This window comes from Cucurbita pepo, chromosome 14 (genome assembly GCF_057944985.1).
Source record: "Cucurbita pepo subsp. pepo isolate OVF chromosome 14, ASM5794498v1, whole genome shotgun sequence".
In the NCBI taxonomy this organism is placed as follows: Eukaryota; Viridiplantae; Streptophyta; class Magnoliopsida; order Cucurbitales; family Cucurbitaceae; genus Cucurbita; species Cucurbita pepo.
Window position 1 is genome coordinate 2678872 of NC_141811.1, and position 24606 is coordinate 2703477.

Here is a 24606-nt window from a genome sequence, read left to right on the forward strand (position 1 = left end):
GAAAGAAAGTTTGATTGTAGGGAAAAGGTACAAAAAAGAACAGCTGTGTTCATGTGATCCTTAAATCCCCTTTCACCCCTTTCCACAGTTTCAGCTGCAGCACCTCTGCTTACGCTGCCACAATCAAACCACATTGCTTCAAATCCCTCTACTTTGTGTTGTCTTTCTTGTATTGGTTTTGCTTTTAGATGATCAAATGTACATACCTTCTTAAGTGTATATGATATGACTCAAAGAATGGACCATTGGGTGATAGGGCTTACTATAGCTGGACACATACTAGCCCAAACTTTAACCTGGCCCAGATTTAATGACCTTCACCTTTTGGATATAAGACTATTCAACATAGTTTTCTTAGGTTTTGGTTGGGAGATTGAAGAAAAACAAAATAGCTATTAAACCGTGTCTTTGGTTTACTAGAGACGTCGACATCATTTTTTAGCTCGGCGGAAACAAACTACTTTTCCTAAGAATTATATTAAATAGATATAGGAAACGAAATAAATAACAGGAAAGATATAGGGATCATCTATAAAGCGTGTCTTTTTTAATGCATCCAGATGGAAAGGCTGACATAGATGTTATGTATGGAATTTTTTTTTTTCTTTACATCTTACATGTAAGAATTTATCCATCTGATTGCATACTGATTAGTCGCAATCAACCGTTACCAAATATTTTACTCTTTAGACTTAGCTTCCCTTCAAAGGTTTTAAAAACAGAGATTTCCACACTCTTATAAAAAATGTTTTGTTCTCCTCTCCATCAGGTGTGAGATCTCACGCTCCACACCCCTTCGGGACCTAGCGTCTTTGCTGGTACACCGTCTCGTGTCCACCCCCCGTCGAGGCTCAGCCTTCTCGCTAGCACATCACTCGGTGTCTAACTCTCATACCATTTGTAATAGCCCGAATCCACTACTTTCGATATTGTTCTATTTGGGTTTTTCCTTACCGAATTTACCTCCTAAAATTTTCTAAAACGTATGTTGAGGAGAGGTTTTCACACCCTTATAAAAAAAAAATGTTTCGTTTTCCTTTCCAATCAATGTGATACAATAAAGGCTTTTCGAGGCATATAGATGTTTTCTAAATCTTGTCAAGGACATTGTTGATCTTACCGATATTCAAACACAAGGTTGTAGCCTACTAACCATTATAGATTAAGGGTTTTTTCTAAAATAAGATAATAGTTTAGTTAAGATTTAGAAAAAAAAAGGTAAAAAAAACAGAGAAAATTAAGAATGTAAATAGGAGGAAGAAGGTGAGAAAGAACATTGAAATGCAAACACTGATGGAAAGATAATAGTATAGCGATCTAAAAACCCGTGAAGGAAGTAAAAATTTAATAAAGAACACTGTTGAACTTACACATCACTTCTGAAAATTGGCTGATTTGATCTCTGATTAAACAAAACGGGAGCACTTTTCTGATCTGAAACAGCCGTCATTTTTCGAACCCAGAGCTGAAAGAATTACCACAAACCCACTTCCCCTCTTTAAGACACCTTTTTTTTTCTTCTTTTTTTAATTTTTAAGGTAACAATTTAGATTCTCTCAACAAACACATCCATAAAAATTAAAACTTTTAAAATACACACCTATTCAGTCACATCAAACCACCACCGGATGTTCCGGTTGCCGTTGACAGAGACGACTGAAGCTGCAGCAGGTGGTGGTAACAGTCGGCGGCGGTTAGCCGGTGCTCAGGGTTCTGATCCATACACCGATTCTGAAGCTCTTTTAACATCTTTGGAATCCCAATTAACCCACAAGTTTTTATCAAAAACCCCACTCCCCACATGTCCACTTTCACCCCATGCAAACCCCTTTCCATCTCCGGCGCGTGTCTCCCACTCTCCGACACCTCGCCGTAAGGGTATATCTGCGGTGCTCCCACCGCCTCTTCAAACCCACATAAAATCCACTCTCCGGTACCCGTCGTTGTTTCTTCCTCTTCCTCGCTCGTTCTCTTCATCACGTTCTCCCAACATACGTTTCTATGCATGAAGCACAAGTCGTGCAATGCCACAAGCGCTTTGGTCACGCTTTTTAGTGCCTCAATTAATTGCTCATAACTTGTGGGTCTCAATTTGCAAACCCTTGGCTTGAAAACAATCGCCAAATCTTTGTCCGATGATCCGCATATGAACTCCGAATGAGGGATTCTTCCATCCAAAAAATCATAAATCTCTTTCACCGCCGTCCATTTTGTTCTACAAGAGAAGATTTTTGTCACTAAATTTGGTGTCATTTCCATGACAATTCCCTTGCCAATATCAATTCTCTCAAAATCACTGAAAATTGGCAATTTGTGGCATCCATCGGCTAACAAGGATAAGACACCAGCAATTCTATAACATGGAACTAAGGCCTTGAGTCTCTCACTAGGCGTTGATAAATCCAATGAATATAAATCGGTTCGGATGATCCGGTTGTCATGGCCTCGACTTAGTGCACAAAAAGTCACCAAATAACCAACGGCGTAGTAACCCAATAGATAAGGGATGTCTAAGTAGGTCCAAAGAAGCTTCTCCACTATTGAATTAGAGGGGTCGAGATCATGAGGTTGCCCATCTTTGATTTGATCCGTTTCTTCACCTCTCCATAAACAAAAATTTCTGATGAAACCTGTTAAATTGGGCCATTGATCTTGCAAACCATTAGTGGTGGTGGTAGATGGGGAATTGGGTTTGCGAATTATTCGCATTTCCATGCAACAAAACTCACAAACAAGGCGGTTGATGCAATCATCCCAAAGGCCTATGAACGAGTCTCGACTTGTAGTAGTGGTAATACAAGGGTTGGTGCGTATGATGGGACATAAAATCTCGTAAATGAAAGATTTGCAATCCAACATTTGGGTTGTGGTTGTAAACATCAGCTCTTTCCCTTGTGGCAAGTATGCATACACATCTTTTCTAATAGGTAATCGAAGCTCCTCCGATGGCGGGTCTTGTATGTGCCACGAGAGCTCCGATAAGCTCGGAAGAGATGTCGGTGGAACTCGTAGACACCCGACATAGTATTCCGTTGGATCTTGATATTCCCACGAAGTGTTTGCTAAACAAAAACCAAACAATGCCCCCACAATCAGCCACATTGAATCAAAGCTACAATAAAAGTGGTTGGTTATTGTACTTACATCTTGCAGCTGGCTCGGTGGAGTGCATGAGAGGGAGTCTCTCAGGAGGACCATGATGCGAGCCAGTAGTAGCACAAGTAGGGGGCTTTCTTCTGCCAAATACTTTGATTTGCTGCCCTGAAACGAATCTATCAATAGATAAGCCTTTAAGAGGGCCATGGTCATAAGATTCCATGGTGCAAGCAACCATTGATTCATCAAAGAAAGTGAGATCTTCCGCATTTAAAAAGCTACATCCTTCAATTTTAATCCTCCCACATCCTCTCGGTTGTTCACCCGCTTCTTCACTCCACAAACTCACTGACTCCTCCCACACCATCCGTACTTTCCCAATTCGACGAATCTCCTTTGAAGAACATGAATGAGTTGGGCTACCACTAGCATCCACCGAAGCATAGCCGACCCCAAATACTTGTTTTGATCGACCTGCATGTTAAACAACATGAATGAATAGATCACTTAAGATGTCATAAACTCAATTAATTAGATCACTTACTCGAGAAGGGAGGGGGAGGGGGGAGGGCTCGAGTAAGAGGAAGAAGAGGGGTTGGCTTAGTTCGCATTTTGGAACCCATGAATTGGCAGAGCTCTTCAAAGACTTGTTCATCAAAGGAGGCAGGAAGCCTATGGAGTTTTCTCTCATAAGGTGAAAGACGGAAGTAACTTTTGCCAACTAATTGCTCTCGCTCTCCTCCTCTTTCCCATTCATAAACCTTCCTAAATTCACCCAACATGTTATCCCATTTTGTCCCTCCCGTTTTGGCATCTCTATTAACCCCATGTTTTTGGAGATACTCCGCCACTTCCCTATCTTTATCCGCCCTTGTTTTTCCACTTCCACTTCCACTTCCTCTTCCCCCTTGACCTCCCACAATACCAACATCATCCGATCCACCGCCTGCACAAGTCCCAATACAAATGCCTTTAAATCAACGAACACATAATATACGAAAAGATTTGATGGGTTTGTTTGAAACATGTTTTATAACCGACCCATGTGTTGGATCTTGAGTGTAATTCAAAAAGTTTGAAACTTTGGATGAAATGAGAGAAATTGTCGCAAAAAAAGGAGGCTAATTTAACGGTTGTTTTGTGGCACCTTGATATTGTATCCTCCAAGCCCTAGCTAACCATAACATCTCATTAGGTTTCCAAACTGGGCTAACATACTTCCCCTTTCTGTATTGTGCCTGATTTTGAGATTCCCCTTCTCCTTTACTCCCCGCTGGCTCCGGCTGGCCGGAGGCTGTCGACGGAAGAGGTGAATAGGATGGAGATGATGTTGTATCAGAAGAAGACGCGGCGGCGGCGACAGTGGCGGTGCCGGTCGGACGATGCGATGGGGATGGGCTAGAGTCGCTACCCACGACGGGTATCGGCAGCTGAGAGGAGGACGGAGATGGCAGAAGCTTCCATTGGCCGGCAGTGAATCTAGTCCGCTTAGGGTTCACAGCCTCAAAGGGTGTTGTAGTTGCAGTTGCAGTGGGAAGATAGAGAGGTGTTGAGATGAAAGGAGAGGCAACAATGAGAGAGGAATCATGATGGCGGCGGTGGAGGTGGTGGTGGTGGTGGTGGTGGCCGCCGCCGTGAGGCCTTGTTTCGAAAGAATCATCAAGTGGGTCTTTAGGAGAAGAGGAATCATAATCTTGTTGCTGAGGAGCCTCACCCTTTTCACCCATAATAATAATAACAACAACAACAATAATAATAATAATAGAAAAAAGAATGGGCCCAAAGGAAAAAATGAAGTGTTTAGGGAAGAGAGCAAGAAAGAGCAACATAAAAATGGGGGAATCAGTCCTTTAGTTGTGGGTTTGGTATATTAGGGGGAAGTGGTAGAAATGCATTATTAAAGTGGGGGTGGGGTGAGGGAGGAGGGTGCACCAATAGGCATGCCAAGTAAAAGCATGTAATAAGGCAATGGCTAATAACTAAATGAAAGCAAACACAAATGGAAAGAAACAAGAAAGCAGTGGGGAAGTGGCATGGATGATAAGACGAGTCATGGGTGATAATAAAATTTAGGTGAGTATCTTTTAAGATGCAAGAGAGAGAAAAGGGAGTGATGATTATAGAGAGACAGAAACGCGGCTGTGAAAGGATGTAGAGAGAGGGTGAGTGTTTTGTTTTTTTGTTTATGGGTTAAGAGATGAAAGAGAGAGAGAGAGAGAGAGAGATGAGAAGCTAGAATGAGCGTAGGGTGAGGGAGTGAGGGAGTGAGGGAGTGAGTGGAGACTCAGAAACAAATAGAGAGAGAAATGAGTGTTGTTTTGTTGGTATATTTTGGAAGGCTAAGTGAGATGTGGACTGTTCGAATCTATGGCCTCTGCTCCATCCCACTTTAGGACACGTCTTGCCATACAAACTCACTATCCAACACCTTCCCTCTCTCTCTCTCTCTCTCTCTCTCTCTCTCTATCTCTCATGTGTTTAAACAACAATTTATCATAGATTTTGATATTGGGTTCAATCCTATGTGTTGGCTCTATCCATTTGGGATAATGTTGGTACTCACATTAGTTTCGTATGGTTATTCCATAAGGTCATTGAAACATGCATAAGCTACTTTTATGCCAAAAACAAAAGAAAAAAGTATTTCTTTTGACTTGTTTAACACCGTGGACCTTATGTCTATTAAGGAACGTGTAAAAACCTTAGTCTTCATTCAAATTAGATCAATGTTACAGATGAGGATAGAATCTTTGAAAAAGGTTTAAAAGATTCGAAATTACTATATATACTAACATTGTGCACCTTCATTTTCAGTAAATCAATCCTAAAAAACTCTAAAATCAAATGGGTTTAGTTTGAAGTAATCCTATGTCATTTGGAGAGAGGAAGATCGATTAGCCAACCAAAGTGGAGGACCTCCTTGAGATGGAGATCTCTTGTGACCACTTATAGGAATGTTATTCAATAGCGCACCAAATGCGTGCAATAAAGCAGTGCGCTAGGAAAGAAAGAGGCTGCTTCATAGGGGACACATGACTTCCTTGCAACACCACATACCCACAAATCCATAGGGGCTGCTTCATAGTCGTTATTCATCTTCAATGGTGTCTTCTTTTTTGCAATGTTTTTCACTCTGATATGGTGTTGAAGTACAATTATTAATGCATCTGGCCTAGAGAATGCATTATTTTGCCTACATATATTCAATTCTAATGCTACATCTATACCCTTTTTTGGCCTTCTGGATAACATCATATAACCTTTATCTCAATAAGTGCACATAATTGTAGAGATTAATTATACTGTATTCTGACATTGTGTTCTGCTACGGTATACCCAATGGAGAATTATATGTACTGTTCACATTATTCATGGCCTAACATAACATAACATGTTATCCAAATTAACTGCACCACTTCAATTTATAACTGTAAAAATAGTTAACACTTTAATGCGCTTTAGCTGTCTTCTCCTGTATCATCCCACCATTTTATTTACTTTTACTCACCTTTTTAAGTTACTTTAATGTGTATTAATTTGAGTGATTATAGGGTAATGGACCCTACATTCCCATATTTGTAGCTAGAGGTCACACATACGAGACTCGACTTTGTAATTGAACTATAAGAAAAGAAGGTATACTTTATCGATAAAGATTTTAACTATGAAGTATGTCAACCTTCGAGAAAGCAACATAAATATAAAACTTGGATGACTGATGATGAGCAAATTAGGTTGTGCAAAATCCAAAAAAAGAAAAATACATCATGTCCTCGAGACTAGCTCAAGAGAAGCAAGCCTACTTTTGGCTCAGTCTTACCGACTCAACTGATCCGACATATTGCCAAATCGAACCAATTTTAGTTTGATTCAACTCGGTACACTACTCATAGGAGCCCTAGATGCAACATATATAAAAGGAAAGGGGAGGTGGATCTCTCCGAGGTATATATTCACAATATTCACTCGTGCTACGCTTCTAGAACATCCAAGCTGACCTGAGTTTGTGCAAATCTAGTATATCACATTCATGAATTAACATAGTAAAGTAGAATTATTTGTTTAGTGAACTAGAACTTGACAAAATGGAGTCATGAGTTGAGAAGTGAATGTAAGCATGTCCAAGTTGGGATGTTCCCCGGGGAGGCCTAGGGGCGAGTCGTGCAGGAAATAATGGTTGACATGGACACAGTTATGATGGAAGCTCAATGCTTCCAGCAGCACTAAATAGCACAACCCGACAAATAAATAACGTCAAAATCTCAAAAAGATCATAAAAATAAAGGGTAGGAAAATTGTGACAGTCCCAGTACTAAACGTGAGCCTTGGAATTTGGTATATTGCTGCTTCTGGTGATTGCATAATGCATACCAATATCGGCATCTCTATTTCTTTTATCCATTTCTCTATGCTCAAATAAAGCTGCCACCTTCAACATGGACCCTTCCTTCATATAAATGCCCTTATCTCTTTAATCTCTCTCTCTCTCTCTCTCTCTCTCTTTCTCCCTTAAATTTCTCAAACCGTTACCTTATGACAACTAAATGGGGGCATCTGAAAACCACAATGACCCACTTCTCACCCAACCCTACCCTCCAACTTTAGGCCTGCCACCCTAAACCCTAACCCTAAATTTTACCCTTTTTTCTTTTAATGGGATTGTGAACCAAGCTTCCTTTTTTTGCGTGGATTGGGCAACACCAAGGTTTGTTTTGAACTCACAAAAAAAGGGCCTCTTTTCTTCATATTTTTCAATATATGCATGCCTTATTTGGGTTGGTATGGTTTGGCTTTGCTTTTTACACTACAAAAATTGTACTTTGAGGATATGGGAATTGGGAAACACCCCCAACTTGGGAGTTGTTTGCCTTCCTTACCCTTAGCCTTTGGCATTGAGTTGTTTCCCTTTAAAAGAAAGGCATTTAAAGCCCCTTTCCATTTTGACGCCTCTTTTCCCCCATGCCCTACAAAAGCCAAACCAAAATCCACTCTTTTCCTTGCTTTATTTTAAAGCCAACTTGCAGGCCTCGCATGCCCTAACTTTCCATAAGATTTTAATTTCCTTACAATAAGTTGGATCAAAATCATAAAATCTTTAGTTTATTGTCTATTTGAATTGGCATATTAATTGTTCAAATCCAAATGACAAGCTCTATATTATAATCATCCAAATGTCGACATAATTTAAGGGAGAAAAAAATGGAAATAATTTTATGGAGTGATGGGTACATGAAAAGTACCCTTAATAATAACACCATCAATTACATAGCTTATATATACAAATACAAAATATAATTCAAAAGGGGCCAAGAATTGCAAACCCCAACTCTGAAAATTTCCCAAAAGTAATTGAAAATGAATCTTAAAAGTTTCACCTCTACTCGGATTCATTCATGTCCCATCATCAGAGTTTTGTTTTTCAAGCTCTTCATAGTCTTTATGATTCTCATAAGTTTCTTCATGATCTTCGTTATTTTTCACATCACCCATCTCTTTCTTCTTATTCCTCAAGCCGTCCTTAAGCCAAACAACCACTTCTTTCATGCTAGGCCGACTCTCAGCATTCCCATCGCTACATCTCAATGCAATGCTCACAACACATTTCAACTCTTCAAGATTAAATTTTTTCTCCAATCTTGGATCGGCAATGTCATCAAAATCTTCCCTTTGAACATACGGAGTTACCCATTGAACAATATCACGTTTTGTGCCATTTGGAAGCTTTTCTAATGGCTTTCTACCACTAACAATCTCCAGCAGTAAAATCCCAAAGCTGTACACATCGCAGCTCTCCGCAACCTTTCCCCACATCGCATATTCGGGAGCCAAATAGCCTAAGGTCCCTTTAACCCTTGTGGTTAAATGAGAGACCCCATCTGGTATGAGCTTTGCAAACCCAAAATCAGCCACTTTTGCTTCGAAATCTGAGTCCAATAGAACATTACTTGCCTTTATATCTCTGTGTATTATGTGCGGTCTAGCCTCGTGATGCAAGTACCTTCATCATTACCAAACATTTACAAAACTACACAAATTATCTTTTCAAATTTTTAATTACAAATGAGATAATATAATATAATATAACATCACATCATTCCCTCCTTGGGAGGAAGCAAAGCATCTTTCAAATAATATTCTCCCATTAATCTATTCTCTATTCTCTATGTTAAACTAACCCTTTAAACCTTAAATCAAATTAAGACTTTTTGAGAATTTGAAAAAATATATATATATATATATATATTTTAGATTGTTCAGAAGAAACTAGGAGATTTTTATGCTTAAGGTGAACAATATCATACAATTGTAGAGATCAAGTTTACTTACGATAAGCCTTGGGCGGCTCCAATGACTATGCTCACTCTTCGTTGCCAATCTAAAAGACATTGATCAGCTAATTGGCCATGCAAATGGGAAAGCAAGCTATGATTTGGCATGTAATCGTATACAATAAGCCTTTCATCTCCACCAGCATAGAATCCTCTCAAACCCAACAGGTTTTCATGTCTAACCCTCGCAAGAATCTCCACTTCAACGGCAAACTCCATCTCTGCCTTGGCAGTCATTGCCTTCAATCTCTTCACAGCTATCTGCAAAACAACACCTTCATCAAGTCAATAAGAGAGCTAAAAGTTATAGTCTTGATAAGTTACCATAAGTTATAGTGGTAATTACACCAACGCCTTTGCTGGTTCTCCCCCAATAAACACTCCCAAATCCTCCCTCGCCAATTTTGTTGTCGTCGCTGAAGTTATTTGTGGCTTGAAGAAGCTCCTTGAGCGTGTAGATTTCCCATGGATAATCAAGATTCTCTGTCACACTGAATCAAAGAAAAAGGGATAAGACTCTCAAACACATAAATCAAGAATTTGAGGTTCAATGGTTGGTAAAGCATGTACCTTTTCCTTGATTTTTGGTGGCCGCCAACGCAACTGAAGCAATTCCAAACCATTTTCACCACAAATGCAAGAAACTAAGCTGGCAGGGAAATGGGTTTTGTAAATAAAGAAAAGGGTTCCTGAGATTGCGAAGCAAAAAGGAGGAGTCTTTATGTTGAAGACAAAAGGGAGAGGCTTGGAAGTCAAGGGGGCATTATTAACAGACATATATGTTTATTTTAAGATAGTTCCCATTGTCATGAATTTTAGTGTTTGTTTATTAGCTTTTGTCCAGCTGTAATTTTCATTGGAAATGTCAAATGTTGTAGCCTGTTTTTAAAATGCTATTAGGAAGAATATTTTGGACATTATTCTGCTTCATAGAATACTAAAATAATTAGGAATAAATCAACGCTACATTAGTGGTGATGTTATCTCTTATTTTAATGTGGGGAGTGACACCATTCTGCCATTCTTGCACTTGATAATGGAAATTCGTAACGTCTTCACAATTTGATGTTCTTATATACACATTTCTTTATGATTTTATTATTCAATAATGTTTATGTCCTATCCAACATTAGCTACTCAATTATTAAAAAAGGGAGAAAAGAAAAAAAGTTAACTCGGCCAAAACATCTAGAAGCTACGCGTAGTTCCAAGAAGAAAACGTTTCATTAAAAATAGTAGAATTCGATTCAGAATCTAGATTCGGTACATGATGTCCCCGACATTCTCATGCATCATCTATAACATGACTAAGTTACTTACTTCCCGTCCCTAAGAGTGAAGACTTTCCCCACAGACCAACGTTAGTACTTCCGATATGTTTTATCCTTACTCACATGCATCCTAAGAAAGTTTTTAGTAGGTCACCCGATATAAAATTGCTCTAAATAAAACACGTTTAACTATAAACTTCCTATGATTGAATCAATGAAGAGGAGAGTGCATCTTGTTGGTATGGATACTGACTTTCAATTTTTTTAAGCATGTTTTTCTCTTGATCGCTCTCATTTGCTTTCATTTTGAATGTAGTATCGGATTATTCATGTACTCCCAAGTCAGGCTTGGGCCAGATATTGACCCAATCCACCAAAATTTGGAAATACATAATGGGTAGCTAAAGTATTTTTCAACTTTGGAGCTGTTGCAAATATGATAAAGTATTCATAATTAATCAAGTATAGCAGTAATAATACTGGTTTTTTGAACACACAAGATCAGGTATAACCTGATAACAATGTCTGAAGAACATTAGAAAAGATAGTTGAAATTAAGATATTCATAGCTGGTTCTCATTTCTTTTTGCTTTTGAATATTGTAGCTTATTAAATAAAACAATAAAATTTAGATTATTAAATAAAACATATATCATGCGACCTTACATGACAAAGGCGCAAATTTGCTTAGAATCATAGGGTTATAACACTTCACGAAACCTTCTTTCACTTAAACAAATAAATGAAAAGAAGAGAAAGGATTAAGCACCAAATGACACAAAAGTGCAAACTTGATACAGTTTTTGTTGCAGTTCATGTACATCAATCCTCGTTGGATCATCTACCTGAAAAACAAAAGCAATCAACATAACAAAATCAACCTCTAAACATTAGAAAGAAAGAAAGAAAAAAGTGAGGCCAATCATGCAAACCTTTGTTTGAATGGTGTGCAGCATCCTTTCCTTCACTTTGGTGGAAGCACAACTCGTAATTTCAATACTTTCTTCAAGTAAAACCCTCATCACTTCTGAAAGCTCCAAATTTTGCTCTCTAAAGATGCTTATCACAATCTCCAACCCACCTGAATATGGCTTAATTACAACGCAACTTGAGGGACAAAGATCCGAACTTTCATCCAAATGCAGCCCCTTTATTGCATCTCTTTTCACATGAAGCTCGCTGATCTTTCCTCTTAAGTGTTCAATATAATTCACAGCCTCATCCACAATATCAGCTCTTGTACGCCTACCCTATAATCCCCTCAACATTAGCCTCAAAGTAATTACATATTATTGGAAACGGCCCACAATCAAAACATGGTCCAAACAAATGAAAGAAGTAGATATTGTCCATTTGTAACGACCCAGATCCACCGCTAGTAGATATTGTCCTCTTTGGGCTTTCCCTTTCGGGCTTCCCCTCAAGGCTTTAAAACGCGTCTATAGAGGAAGGTTTCTACACTCTTATAAATGATGGTGGTTTGTTCTCCTCTCCAACCAACGTACAATCTCAGTGGAGAGAGCTTTTAAGCTCATGGTTATTAATTCTCTTTCTATGCAAGTTAACCACTTCTAACAATTCTGACTCAAAACTAACCATTTTCTGAATCAATAACTTCTAAACAATTATTCTAAACAATTATTCTAAACAATTATCCTAAAATTCTATTAAGTCAACTAAGTCAAGCTTATTAATGTATGAACGAACAAAAAGACAAGGTAATTTTAAAAGAAAAGAAGGAAGAGAAGCAAAAGATGGAATTTTTTAAACTGTGTTTACCTCTACAAGTTGAAGAGGAAGCAAAGATCGAAGGTTGGAAAGAAGGGAGACCATTTGTTTCCTTCGTTCTCGTTCGAGATCTCTGTGCACAATCTTCCTCACTTCATTATGAGTGGATTCAATTTTGTTGGCATTAAGTTCACTGCTTCCCTCACAGCCTGAAAGTTGATGATGGTGTGAGGGATCATTGAAAGGGAACATTTTTGGAAGATGGGTTGTTGAAAGGATAGCATAATAGAGGTTTTTATTGATTTGGATTCCCTGTAAACAAGCCTCAAAGCTCCTCTTTTTGACGCATCGGGTTTCACATCGGGTACATCCCCACCTGCCGCCATGGTGTTCAATATTGGCGATGATTCAACAACAAACATTCATTTATAATCTGTTCTTTTGATTCTTAGCATTAAGGAATGAAATTGATATCAAATTTGATAACCCATTACTTGAAAATTAACCATTGAACACAATACATAAATAAATTATGAACTAATGCAATGTAAGTAGTGGGAAAGCAAAGATCTTCTATTTTGTTCATTTGGTTGACAACTTGGACTTCTGCTATTTCCACAACAATTGTGGAAATTTGGAATATGTTTCTCAAGAATTACTTTTGAGATCTTAGTAAAATATGTTCTAACAATCCACACTCTAACAATAATAAGTTGAGGTGGATTACATGCACGTGTTAAAAGTGTTAGAAATGAGTTTCAATTTATCACCATCCACCAACTTAACTGTTTTCATTTAGTTGGGTGATTCGTCATGGTAGGTCATTTTTCTTAAGTATATCGTGTGCTACCATGTGAATGTAACGACTTGACTTCTAAAATATAAAAAGTCATCCCTTTATATAACAGCTAAAACCTATCGCTAACAGATATTATCTATTTTACCTCATTATGTATCGTCGTCAGCCTCACAATTTTAAAACGAGTCTATTATGGAGAGGGTCTAACCTTACTCTAACAAATGTCTCGCACCCTACGGTAACTAGCTCTGATCAAAGTAGTGCTAAACCCTCTCCATAGTATATGCGTTTTAAAACTGTGAGACGGGTAACAATACATAACGAACTAAAACAGACAATATGTGCTAATGGTGGACTTGAGCCGTTACAAATGACATTAAAACTAGACACTGGACAGTGTGCTAGCGAGGATGCTGGACCTCAAGGGAGTAAAATGTGAGATCCCACATCGATTGAAAGGAGAATGAAACATTTCTATAAAAGTGTGGAAATCTTATAAGGAAATTCCTTGTAACGATGATACATGTCATTCATATTCATTACATACATAACAATACATGCATTTACCCACAAACAAATTACAACAACATAACTAATTTGATGCATGTGGTACGTAATTGTGATGTAAATACATGTATTGTTATATATTACAAGAGCTGATGCATTAATATGAATGACATGTATTATCATGAATGACGATTTTATTCTTACATAAAATAAAAATTCATGATTAAGGAATATAATAAAAGTGTAGCCCCATAATTAAAAATGATCAAAAGAAGAGCTATGTTTGTTGAATTTAAGCGTGTTGAAAAAAGAAGTGTAAGAATAAAAAGTCAAAGTTCATTCATTGGAAGACTTGCTTGTAAGAATGTCAGAGTAATTAAAATTGTGTGCTGATGATGAGTTTACTTCTATACCAAATAATCTGGACCATCCAAAATGCTATCCAGTCATACAACACCCCCAAAAACAGGGAAGAAAAGACGAGGTACAGTGAAATCTGTGTCTGTTTCATCCTCTAATGCCCATAATTATGCTCAATCTTTGACCATTTCTTCATCCAAATGCTTCTTACACTTGGGAAACTAGAGGGTTTAATCTGTAATGATAGTGAATGATTGAAGAGCTAACCAACGGAAAAAAGTTGAAGACTTTGCACTAAAAGTATCAACTTTGCTACCGTTTAAACAACTTTGCTACCGTTTAAACAGTAGGAAGAGATTTTCACACCCTTACAAGCAATGTTTCGTTTCCCCTCTCGCTATATGTGATTCTTGTTCGATGTCACTCAGAGAAAAAACAGAGCAAAAGGTCTGCAATTCTAACTCTATTACCAATATTGTAGCTTTTGTGTACCATCATTCCGTTCAACAAAAGCGAAAGGCATGCCTAGTTGTAAAAATCAATGAGAAAACATAGCTTCCTAGAAGCAATTAGAATCTGTCATGCACTTTATTAAAACTCTGTGTTAGAAGATCAGGAAAACAGAGGAACCATATCTTCTATTTCTATCCACATTAACTTGTTTATATACAAATATCTTATGAGTTCTAATCACTGCCTAGACGCCAAGACTGAAGGAAACAAGATATTACGAAGAACTCATAAATCAAACATACAATCTCCCTTTTTCTATTTGATTAGATTCCCACACCAATCACCTACAAAGATGATGAATAAATTATCTAAAACAGAGTATCATCATATACAACAAAAGGCTCTGTTTCATCGAGTCTTCCTATGCAACTTAACAGGGAAGCGAGATGGAGGCGACGGGGACAGTTCGGCTGGTAGTTGGGGTGCCTCCAACCCACCGGCTAGCATCCCCACGACCTCTTTCATGGAGGGTCTGCGAGAAGGAAATTTCTGCACACAAATCAGAGCAACCTTGATGCAAAGAAGAGCTTGATCTCGATCTAAACACTGAATTGACTGATCAACCAAATCGATCAGCTTTCCAGCTCTGGCGAGATGACGAGCCCACGATAAGAGATTGGCCCGCTGGAATTCTGATAACGGTGAATTTGTCACCTGCAAGGGTCTTCTTCCAGCTATAAGAACTAACAATAAAACTCCATAGCTATAAACATCAGATTTCTCAGAAAGATCTGCACCGCCGCCGTATTCAGGGGCAATGTAGCACATGGTTCCTCTCATACTCGGAGTACTACTAATGCCACCACTCTTGGGAATATCATCATGGCTGTTCCCACGAGCTCTCCAAAGCTCGCCGCTAAGCCCATCTAACCACCAATCGATGCTACCTCGGCTGCCATGGTTTTTGCTTCTATTCCTCTTCTTTTTCTCTCTGTACATTTCATCATCCACTGGCCAGAGGTCGCCCTCTTTTTGGGGCTTCTTTTTCTTCCTCTTCTTTGCCAGCTCTTCACAATACTCCTCCTTCCACCACTCCCTCGCTGGCCTTCTCTTCTCCTTTCTCAGATTCTTGGTACTCTTTTCGTCATCCATAGACATCCACCAATCTAATCGCTTCTTGTTCTTCTTTTTCTCTGACTTCTTTACCGACGAGGCTGCAATCCATTCGCTTTTCGGCCTCTCAGCCTTGATCTCTGATCCAATCCACTCCATAACATATTCCTTCACATTCCCACTGCTACCATCTCCACTTTTCTTCTCCACACTGTTAGCTCTGTCAAAACCCCCTTCTGAGGGGTATACCATCGCTGCAGCTCCCAAAGCAGTCTCTGGCGAAGTCGTGGCGACATCCACTGTCTCTGGTGAAGTCTCTGAAACGGGAATTCTTAAAAAGCTCTCAGGTGACTGATCAACACCCACGACGTTGAATTCCTCAAATCCAGTGGCTACGCTCTCAGCTTCCTCTGCCACGGATCCACAATCTTCAACTACACAACCACGGTTGCTGTCATGTTCTTCTTTTCTTTCCTTCTTCTCCTCCTCCACTGCATTTACCTTCACCTCAACTTCAAATTGACTGTTCTCTAGCTTCAACCTAGCAAGCCCAAAATCCCCAATTTTTGCCGAGAAGCAATGATCTAACAGCACATTACTAGGCTTGATATCACCATGAATAACAGGCGGATCTAACCCATGAAGATGCTCTAATCCCTTTGCAATATCAACCGCAACTGAAAACCGTTTCTTCCACTCCATAAGCTCAGGGCACTTCCTATGCAACAAAGCGTCTTGCAAATTACCATTATGCAAAAGCTCATAAACTAACAACATCCTGCGCCGCTTCTGGTCAGAGCAAAACCCAAGAACACTAGCGACGTAAGACGAATCAATCTTGGTAGCAAAGAACAACTCGTTCTGAAATTCCCTTTCTCCTTGTAACGATCCAGAATCCATAAGTTTAACCGCAATTTCCTTATGGGTTTGCGGCAGAGTACCATAGTAAACAGACCCAAAGCCACCTTGGCCGAGACGGCGAGAAGGGGAGAAAGATTCAGTGGCACGGCGGAGAAGGGAGTAAGAAAAGCGATGCGGGGGTTTCGAATCAGCAGGGGCAGTACGTTTACGAGTCACTTTACGGAACAGAATAATGAGAAAGAGGAAGAAAGAGAAGGCGGCGGTGGAAGCGGCAACGATTGGGGGAAGAAGATGAGTGGACAGAGCACGGTGGTGGGTATGTACAGAAGAAGGAGAAGGAGACGGCGAAATAGAGCGAGATGGCATCCTGCGAAGAAATCCGACAGAATTCTCGATGGGTTCTTTCTGTTTCAGTAAGATTAACAGGAGAAAGTTCTCTCCATGACGGAAATAAATCCAGAATATTCAACGACGACGACGAAGAGGAAGAACAACAACAACAACAACAACAAGGAGCGTTGGAGTTCTTTTCCTTTTTTTTTCTTTTTCTTTTTCTTTTAATTTAGATATTATTATTTATGGGAAGTTGTTAGATTTTCCCTTTTGCATAATTACAAGAAAACGTGAAAAGACCTTTAAAAAGTCTACATTGCATCGTTGTTTGATACCGATTATCGCTTTTTTTTTTCTTTTTTTTTTTTCTGTATAATATTATTATGTTTTAGAAAATAATGTGAAGTATTCAAATCTATAAGCTTAAATATTAATTAAAACTATAAATTATTGAAGTGATAAATACTTTAAGAAACAGTCATAGAAATAAGTTGAATATTAAAAAGTGAATTTGGTAATTTTCTTTTGTTTGGTTTTGTTCAATTCAAAGGGTGTGGGCCCATTCTTAAATCCATCAATTTCCTTTGCTACCCTTCATTTCTTCATCCTCATCTCAAAACTAATGACCTTTTTTCCACAGTTTTGAATGCAAAATTACGTAAATGCCCTCCAACTCCCACCTTATTAAATTTCAGAAATCATTATGGTAGTAAAAATAATACCAAAAATCAACCAAGTAAAAGATAATTAGGAAAAAGACTCCTAACCACCCCTTTGAAAGTGATATTACTCTACTTGCCATGATCGGATCGTCAAGGAAGAGCATCTCAAAATATGGGATAAACGAACAAACACTTTGACTTTGTTTCCTAAGATCCACCATGGTTCGAGTTTGATCGTCAACCTACGAGACTTAGCTACAATAATCTATACTACGCGGGAGAACATAAAAGGATGGGTAGGTTGGTAATTTAGCAAAACAAACCGACCCATGACTTATTTATGTCTTAAATTCAATCTAGTTGGTGATCGGATTGAGACTGAGATAAAAGCTCAATAATATTGAGGGAGGGGAGGGGTTATAGGTGTCACGTGCCTTGACCCATCGATCTCACGTGCGCATCTCTCTCCTCTAGAGTGTGAAAGGAAGTATGAATAGATCGTATCAGACAAATTAGAGGCTTTCAGATCAAAAGACCATTCATTGGATAAAAACAAAGCTGTAGGACCATACCCTACGCTCTTTCTCTCTCGGCCCTGGATCAACCCTTCAATAATTCTCCTTATGAAAATTTTACCACACTTTTCTCTTTGTTGAATAACAACTAATTAGGCATCCAAGTCGAGGAATCCAACACAGATCTTCAGCTTCTCCAGCCTACACTTCCTGCATATAGCAAGAACCAAGAATTTTCTGTCACATTCCATTGGTTCTTAAGACTGTTTTGAAATGGTTTGAGTCACCTAACCCTTCCTGTAAATCACCGACAAAGTCTCAACAGTTTTAGAAGTAGCTGAAGCTGCTCCTGCTGCTTAGTAAACAATATTCTTTACAATATGCAGATGCCAATCATGTGGCCACAAAAATTTTGGATTCTATGGCTCAATTCTTCCAATCATCAGTTCTTTTGTGCTTCATGATCACATGAAAGTAGCAAAACATCGACCAACAAGACTCTAGAACACACCTTTCAACTAATGACTTCAATCGCACATCTACAAATTAGAGAAACAAGTTCCAACCTACGAGGAGCTGTTTTAGTGGATCAAACTCTCCAAATTTCGTTTCCAATTTAGAGCAGGGCTGTACAACGTCCATACACATGTTTAACCTTAACCACTTCAATTTTTCTGATCAGCACATCTTTAGATCAATAACTATAACACTGATGTTGTCCATGCTTCTCCGCCCCAAAGCTAGACGAGTGAGCAGTGCCGCAGCTAGTGAACTTCGAGAAGGATATGAAGTTCCAGCCCCTTCTTCAATTTGAGGCTCGGCGTTGAGGTCTATTGTAGTAGTAGTAGCAGCAGCAGCAGCGGCCGTTCTTTCTTGGAGACATTCTCGAGTTACCTCACAAGCCAACTCACTTGAAAGAACATCCCACAAACCATCACTTGCAAGTATTAAACATTCGTCATCTGATTCTCTTCTGGTGAAAGTAATTTCAGGCTCTGATATTACAACTGACTTGAGATATTTGTCACCTGTTCAAAGCAGTGAAGTTCCATATAAGGGACTAGAATTATCACTAGTGTTGCAAAAATGGTCATTTATAGAATGATCTTGACATAGATAAACGGACATCTGATAAAACTTGAAGTTCATCCTGACAGTATTTGAACTGAAGGAAAGAAAAAAGAGAATTATGTTCATTCAATCTCTAACACAATCAATTGATCAGATAACTGAACACATACACAGAAATCAATTACTTAAACGTCGAAAATACCTCCTACATTCAACCTCGGAACATAAATACAAAGTCACCCTCAATAGCTGCACTTGCATACCTGCATTAACTCATAGGATTACTAACCACTTCTGTAAATCTTTTTCTTAGATCAAGAGGTAACATGAGTAATCCGATACAGAAGAAATATAAAACTCCACAGCTCTTACATGTTTCTTCGAAGAGGATGATATAATAGACTAAACCAAAGCAACTACAGAAGAGTAATCAGGCAAGAAATGAATGATAATATCACTTAAGAGTTTCCATAGCACAGTCAACGCAGATGTGAGTTACAGCCTTCTTAATAAGTTGCCAAAGTTGCCAAAGGTTTCTCAACTCTCATGATTAGATCCCCCTTCCACCGTTCAATTGCAAAAGCTTCAATATTTGACCAATTATGGACTAAACTACTCAAATTCCAACAGAGAGCTCGCAACTCTTGTTTATTTCCAAATATCATGTGGCAACATCTTGTCTCTAGTCCTTGACGAATATCCACAAGTCGATATTACAGTCATCATAAATCCGAAGCGAGCAACCCTCAGCAAACATCCCACCTCATACCTTGACCTTCAGGAATAAAAACTCCTCTTGGTTGAAATTTCAAAATGGTCATTCTTCATATGGTGAAAAAGCTACGCTACAATGATGGTTTGTCCATCTCACAATACGCTCACTTTGCAAAGAGCTTTATTTTGTCAATTTCTCAAATTTTGTCCCCAATCCTTCAATGTATATACATTGCTAACCTCTTCCACCAATAGCTTAAACCTTTTGCTTCATCACTACCAGTTTTCTTAATCCTGGTCTGTCAAGATTAACGCATCTGACACGTTAGACAAGTTCTGATATCAGCTTAGTATCATCAATATATGCTGTGAAGTCCGCAACTAAAATTGAATCTAATCATAAGCTAGTACCATATCAGTCTATCATTTCCTTCTTATATATAAGACAAAACACAAATCCGCATAAGTTTCAATATATGTATACAGATAGAGAAATGATATAAAAAAACACTAATGTCCCACTGCTTGAATAAACTTTGCATTTGGAAATTTGGCGCCTTTTGAATCCATGTTGCTGCTTGCTAACATTGTTCATCAATCAAAACTACTGTCCTAATTCCCAACATATCTTAGAAAAAACAACAAACTAATTCACGATATTGGAAACCTACTTAGTTCCAAGTTCTCAAGATGGCAAGTATATATAACCATAAATGTTATGTCAACGACGTAAGCCACAGTTGTACTAGTTCCGAATATTTGTTTTTATTATTTTTTAACGACAGAAAAATCTATTGAAGAGTACACAAAAGAAAAGTCAAATAATAGAAGCCAAGCCAAAACATTAAAAAAGGAGAGCAGAACACCAATCCAAAAGGTAATAGAACCTTAACTATTTAATATTTGCATCATGTTTATTGACCAACTCCGGAATAGGCAGACTGGCCAGCCAGCCAACATTAAATGCCATCAGCATTGTTGCATGATTCTTCCATCTAGCCATAGCCTATAAACACATCACTTACATATCCTTCCTTCGGGAAAAAGAAGTATTATCACGCAACTCAAAGAAATATACGTATGTACAAGTTAATAAAGTATAAATGTAGATAACAAAAGGCTTTCTATAACAGAAAAGGAAATATATAGCAGAGTACAGTTAAATAAAACAAAAACCAAGTAGAGTGAGTGAGCAGTGAGCACCCAGCAGGAACACACTTGCCAACTTGACATGATTCTGCAAGATTCAGCCACGGTAATAAATTGATTTTCATAATCTCTACTGTGTTGTTGGTCTATCTCATCACAAGAGGAAGAGATCCCTCAACTCGTACATTTACCGAAAATTTAAACTTTTATCCCTAAGGTTTGACTTCGGTTACATTTGGGTCCCATCCATGGCCTCCGTCGATGCCGTTCCTTTTCCTCTGCTTCTTTTCTCTCTTGATCCATGAAACGGAAGGGGAGGGGGGAAGATGGGGAGAAAGGGGAAAGAGAAGAAGAAGAGAAATAAAAAAAAAAAAAAAAAAAGTAAAAAAAAGAGAACGGTGGCGGATGTAAACCATGGATGGGGTGAAAGAGATGGTGGAATGAGGGATAAAGAAAAAGAAAAAAAATAGTATTTTTATAGAAAACATCTCAAAAAGAGTATGTTTTTTTGTTTTTTTGTTTGCCGTTCAGCAACTTGAAAATAAAAAATTAATATGTTCAAGTCATGTAAGCTAAAAAAATAATTTTGAAAAAAGAACAGCTCATCCTTGTATATTAGAAAGTGAGTAGATTGTAGGGAACAACAGCAAGATTATCCCAATTCTCAAGGTCTAAAATGTCAGGTTCGAGAGCTCAGGGGCTCAAACACAACCTACCTCAAACTTCGGACCAGAAGTGTATTTCCTACTTTTATTAAGGTTGTTCTTGTTTGCATGACATTAGAATCCATACTGATGGACCCTTTATGCCAAAATATTTTACTCTAGACCATCCGAGTTTCGAAGTAGAAGTTCTTAAAACATCCTAGGAAATTTTGCTGTCTTTATTCACTGCCATTCAGTCATGCCAACAAACGGTAGATGAAAAAATGCAGCAAAATCATTCACAAAACATATGATTCACATTTATGGCATGCAATTTAATGTTGTCATGTACCCAATTTCAGAAGTATCACATGGCTTCATCAAGCATCACATCAACGCTCCAAGAGGAGATGGGGAGTCAGAAGAAGAAACAAAATCAGATTTCTTGATGACCCATATGCAATAATCATACAGTGGAATCAAAACACATCGTACTCGGAATGTTTAAGCAACTTCATGAAAGCAGATAATGCCATGGGAGATGTAGTTATTACCTATTGCACGGGACATTGCCAGGATTCCTTCAACCCGAGCTCCATTTATGAAAATCACCCGTCCTCCAGCGGCTTCGATTCTTGCTAGTTCATCATTTCTATCAGGCTGGGGAAAGTTAAGAAAATTGTGAGAGTATTGTGTTCATCATGAACGCCTACTGACTGTATAAGATGCCGTGCAACAAAACAGTGAAATTAAATAGACCAACACTATTTTTTGAACAAGAAACAGAATAAAATAGTCGAACACACTATCCATCTAAAATGCACTTCTCTTAAGATAAATGTGTTATCAGCTCATCAAAAATTGATTGCATTGCACGTGTCGGGATAGCAGTTCATACAGTATACGTTTCGGGAGAGAGGGAGACTTAAGAGAGAAAACCTTGTGATCATTGGAAAGCGGAATGGCCCTTCCTCCTCGGCAGAGGACGGCGCGTGAGTCACCGCAGTTGGCGACCATTATGTGATCCGGGGTGAGCACGGCAACGACGGCGGTGGAGCCGCCAAGAGCCACCTCCATTGGATGGCACCTACACTGGCCTCCGACGCTTCCACAGGCACAAGTACTGAGTGCTACTTCGTCCATTCTCTCAAAGCTCCTCCGCATCACTCTTTTCCAAGTCGCCTCCTCCTCCACCTTAGCCTCCTCCGCCGCACTGCTTCCTCCGCCGCCACTCACCACGCGCGCCAATTCCTCTTGTACTAACACGTGCATCTTCTCCCTACATAGCGCTGCCACCTGTATCCATCCATAGAACAAAACAAATTAGACCAGTACAATGACAATAATAACCCCACTTTCTGCTTTTAGATACAATGATTCAGCATGAGCTCAATGGTATTTTCCACGTCCATTTTTTTCCTACTTTCTGGAAAAATAAATTTTGAGCTTCTCTATTAGGGCTTTACGTGAGGGCCTCCATGTCCATCATAGACGGCGAAGAAATGCACCGGTCGCCGCCGGAAATTTCCTGGACCTAGAAGGCATAAGCTCGTCGATACTGCATCCTCCATCTCACGTGACCTTCCGGACACCGACATCATCCCGAACACAGGCTGAGGTACCGACGGTGAAGCTTCTACACTCTTCACGTCCTCCCCCGATGACGAAGAAGATGAAATCTCCGGAGAACCGTCGCTGTCCGTCTTCCGAACACGTTTCTTCGACGGTACTGTTTCTAATCGTCGCATCTCTATTCTACGGCACCGCGCTCTCGGCATTTGGCCGGCGAATCTCCATCATCTTCGCTTGGCATTCTACAGTAAACCTCCATCATCGGAATCGTCCGAAGCAGGAACTCGCCGTCGAATATCTCTGACTGAGGTCATTAAACGAAGTAATGAAATGCGGTGCGGCGCGGAATTTCGCTTAGAAGAAAACGTGTCGCTGTTTTCCTCTTATGGGAAAAATAAATTATTTTTCCCTTCCCGACTCTGTTCTTCGTCGAGAAGGAAAAAAAGAGAGCCTCTCGGGCAATTCTAATTATACGGGCAGCTATAGAGCCTGCCCCACCTGTCTACATCCAAACTCCATTTCATGCTGTGAAGACACGTGTTACCCATGACGATCCCCTTTCCCTAATTCCTCTCTTTCCAGTCAATTTCTCGTGTCGCGAGAATTATTCCTCGAGGACGCGTGTCGAAAGTCTCGGAATGTGTAGGCCCATCTTGCGAGGTCGATACAAGTGGATCAATCAGAAACTTCCACACCAGGCTTGTCAGAAACGACAGAACTCGGGTCCCACCTCGACTATGCTTTTTCACCGGAAATATTTCTTTTTTAGGATTTTTATTTTTATTTCTCTTGTAATTTATTTTCTACGGGAACATACGTGGCGCAATCTGATCTCACCAGCACACACATAGTGACGTGTCTGGTTCAACGTTGACACGTCAGAAAGTTATCTGACAGGGGAACGGAGTTAGCGTTGGCAGTTGTTGGCTTACAGCCGTCTTCTGCCTTGACGGAAGAAAAGTTTGATTCTTCTAACTTTATGGAATGTTACAAAATTTCTCGTTTATTTAAATTTTGTATTTATTCCTTCCCGCATTTAAAAATATTTACTAAATCTTCCATTTCTAATTCTATATTTAATATTCTATAATATATTAAATTCTAAAATTAATTAATATATCTATTAAACATTAAATTAATTTTTTGTGTGACAACACTTAAAACCGTAAATTTTGTATATATTAGTCTACAAAACTTAATTTATTGAACGTAAATAAAAATAAATTAAATATTTAAAGATAAGATTTAGCCACTAAATAGACAAAGATTTTATACTTATAGGGCTGCTCTTTTTTAATCTTATCACATATATAATAGGCATAAGCATAGAAATATTGATAATATTAAATAAGCAAACCAACCAAAATAGATAGTACGGAAACTAAATATTATATTACATAATTTAAATTCTTGAGTTAAATTATTCTGA

General features: G+C 38.8%; 3 protein-coding genes and 2 pseudogenes across 4 annotated transcripts; all 5 read right to left on the bottom strand.

Moving 5' to 3' along the window:
* Positions 1–1318: 1318 nt before the first annotated feature.
* On the bottom strand, positions 1319–5079 carry LOC111810355 (uncharacterized). The gene is made up of 4 exons (XM_023697062.2): positions 4244–5079; positions 3641–4042; positions 3145–3570; positions 1319–3062 (listed from the first exon to the last, which is right to left on the bottom strand). Exons 1-4 carry the CDS (start codon positions 4923–4925, stop codon positions 1609–1611), a joined length of 2964 nt encoding a protein of 987 aa, XP_023552830.2. The 5' UTR covers positions 4926–5079; the 3' UTR covers positions 1319–1608.
* A 3196-nt stretch (positions 5080–8275) lies between these two features.
* On the bottom strand, positions 8276–10088 carry LOC111810356 (PTI1-like tyrosine-protein kinase At3g15890). Its single transcript, XM_023697063.2, has 4 exons — positions 9996–10088; positions 9772–9916; positions 9424–9686; positions 8276–9094 (listed from the first exon to the last, which is right to left on the bottom strand). Exons 1-4 carry the CDS (start codon positions 10046–10048, stop codon positions 8488–8490), a joined length of 1068 nt encoding a protein of 355 aa, XP_023552831.2. The 5' UTR covers positions 10049–10088; the 3' UTR covers positions 8276–8487.
* A 1311-nt stretch (positions 10089–11399) lies between these two features.
* LOC111810357 (transcription factor bHLH118 pseudogene) lies at positions 11400–12676 on the bottom strand (annotated as a pseudogene). Its single transcript, XR_015411737.1, has 3 exons — positions 12476–12676; positions 11629–11946; positions 11400–11541 (listed from the first exon to the last, which is right to left on the bottom strand). The product of XR_015411737.1 is annotated as a transcription factor bHLH118 pseudogene (transcript).
* A 1965-nt stretch (positions 12677–14641) lies between these two features.
* LOC111810212 (receptor-like serine/threonine-protein kinase At4g25390 pseudogene) lies at positions 14642–17071 on the bottom strand (annotated as a pseudogene).
* Positions 17072–18414: 1343 nt separating this feature from the next.
* LOC111810213 (putative protein phosphatase 2C 75) lies at positions 18415–23627 on the bottom strand. The gene is given in 5 exon segments (XM_087117429.1): positions 18415–19055; positions 22160–22265; positions 22545–22901; positions 23072–23367; positions 23370–23627. Coding segments are annotated over 5 exon segments (1179 nt in total). The 5' UTR covers positions 23440–23627; the 3' UTR covers positions 18415–18705.
* Positions 23628–24606: the final 979 nt, after the last annotated feature.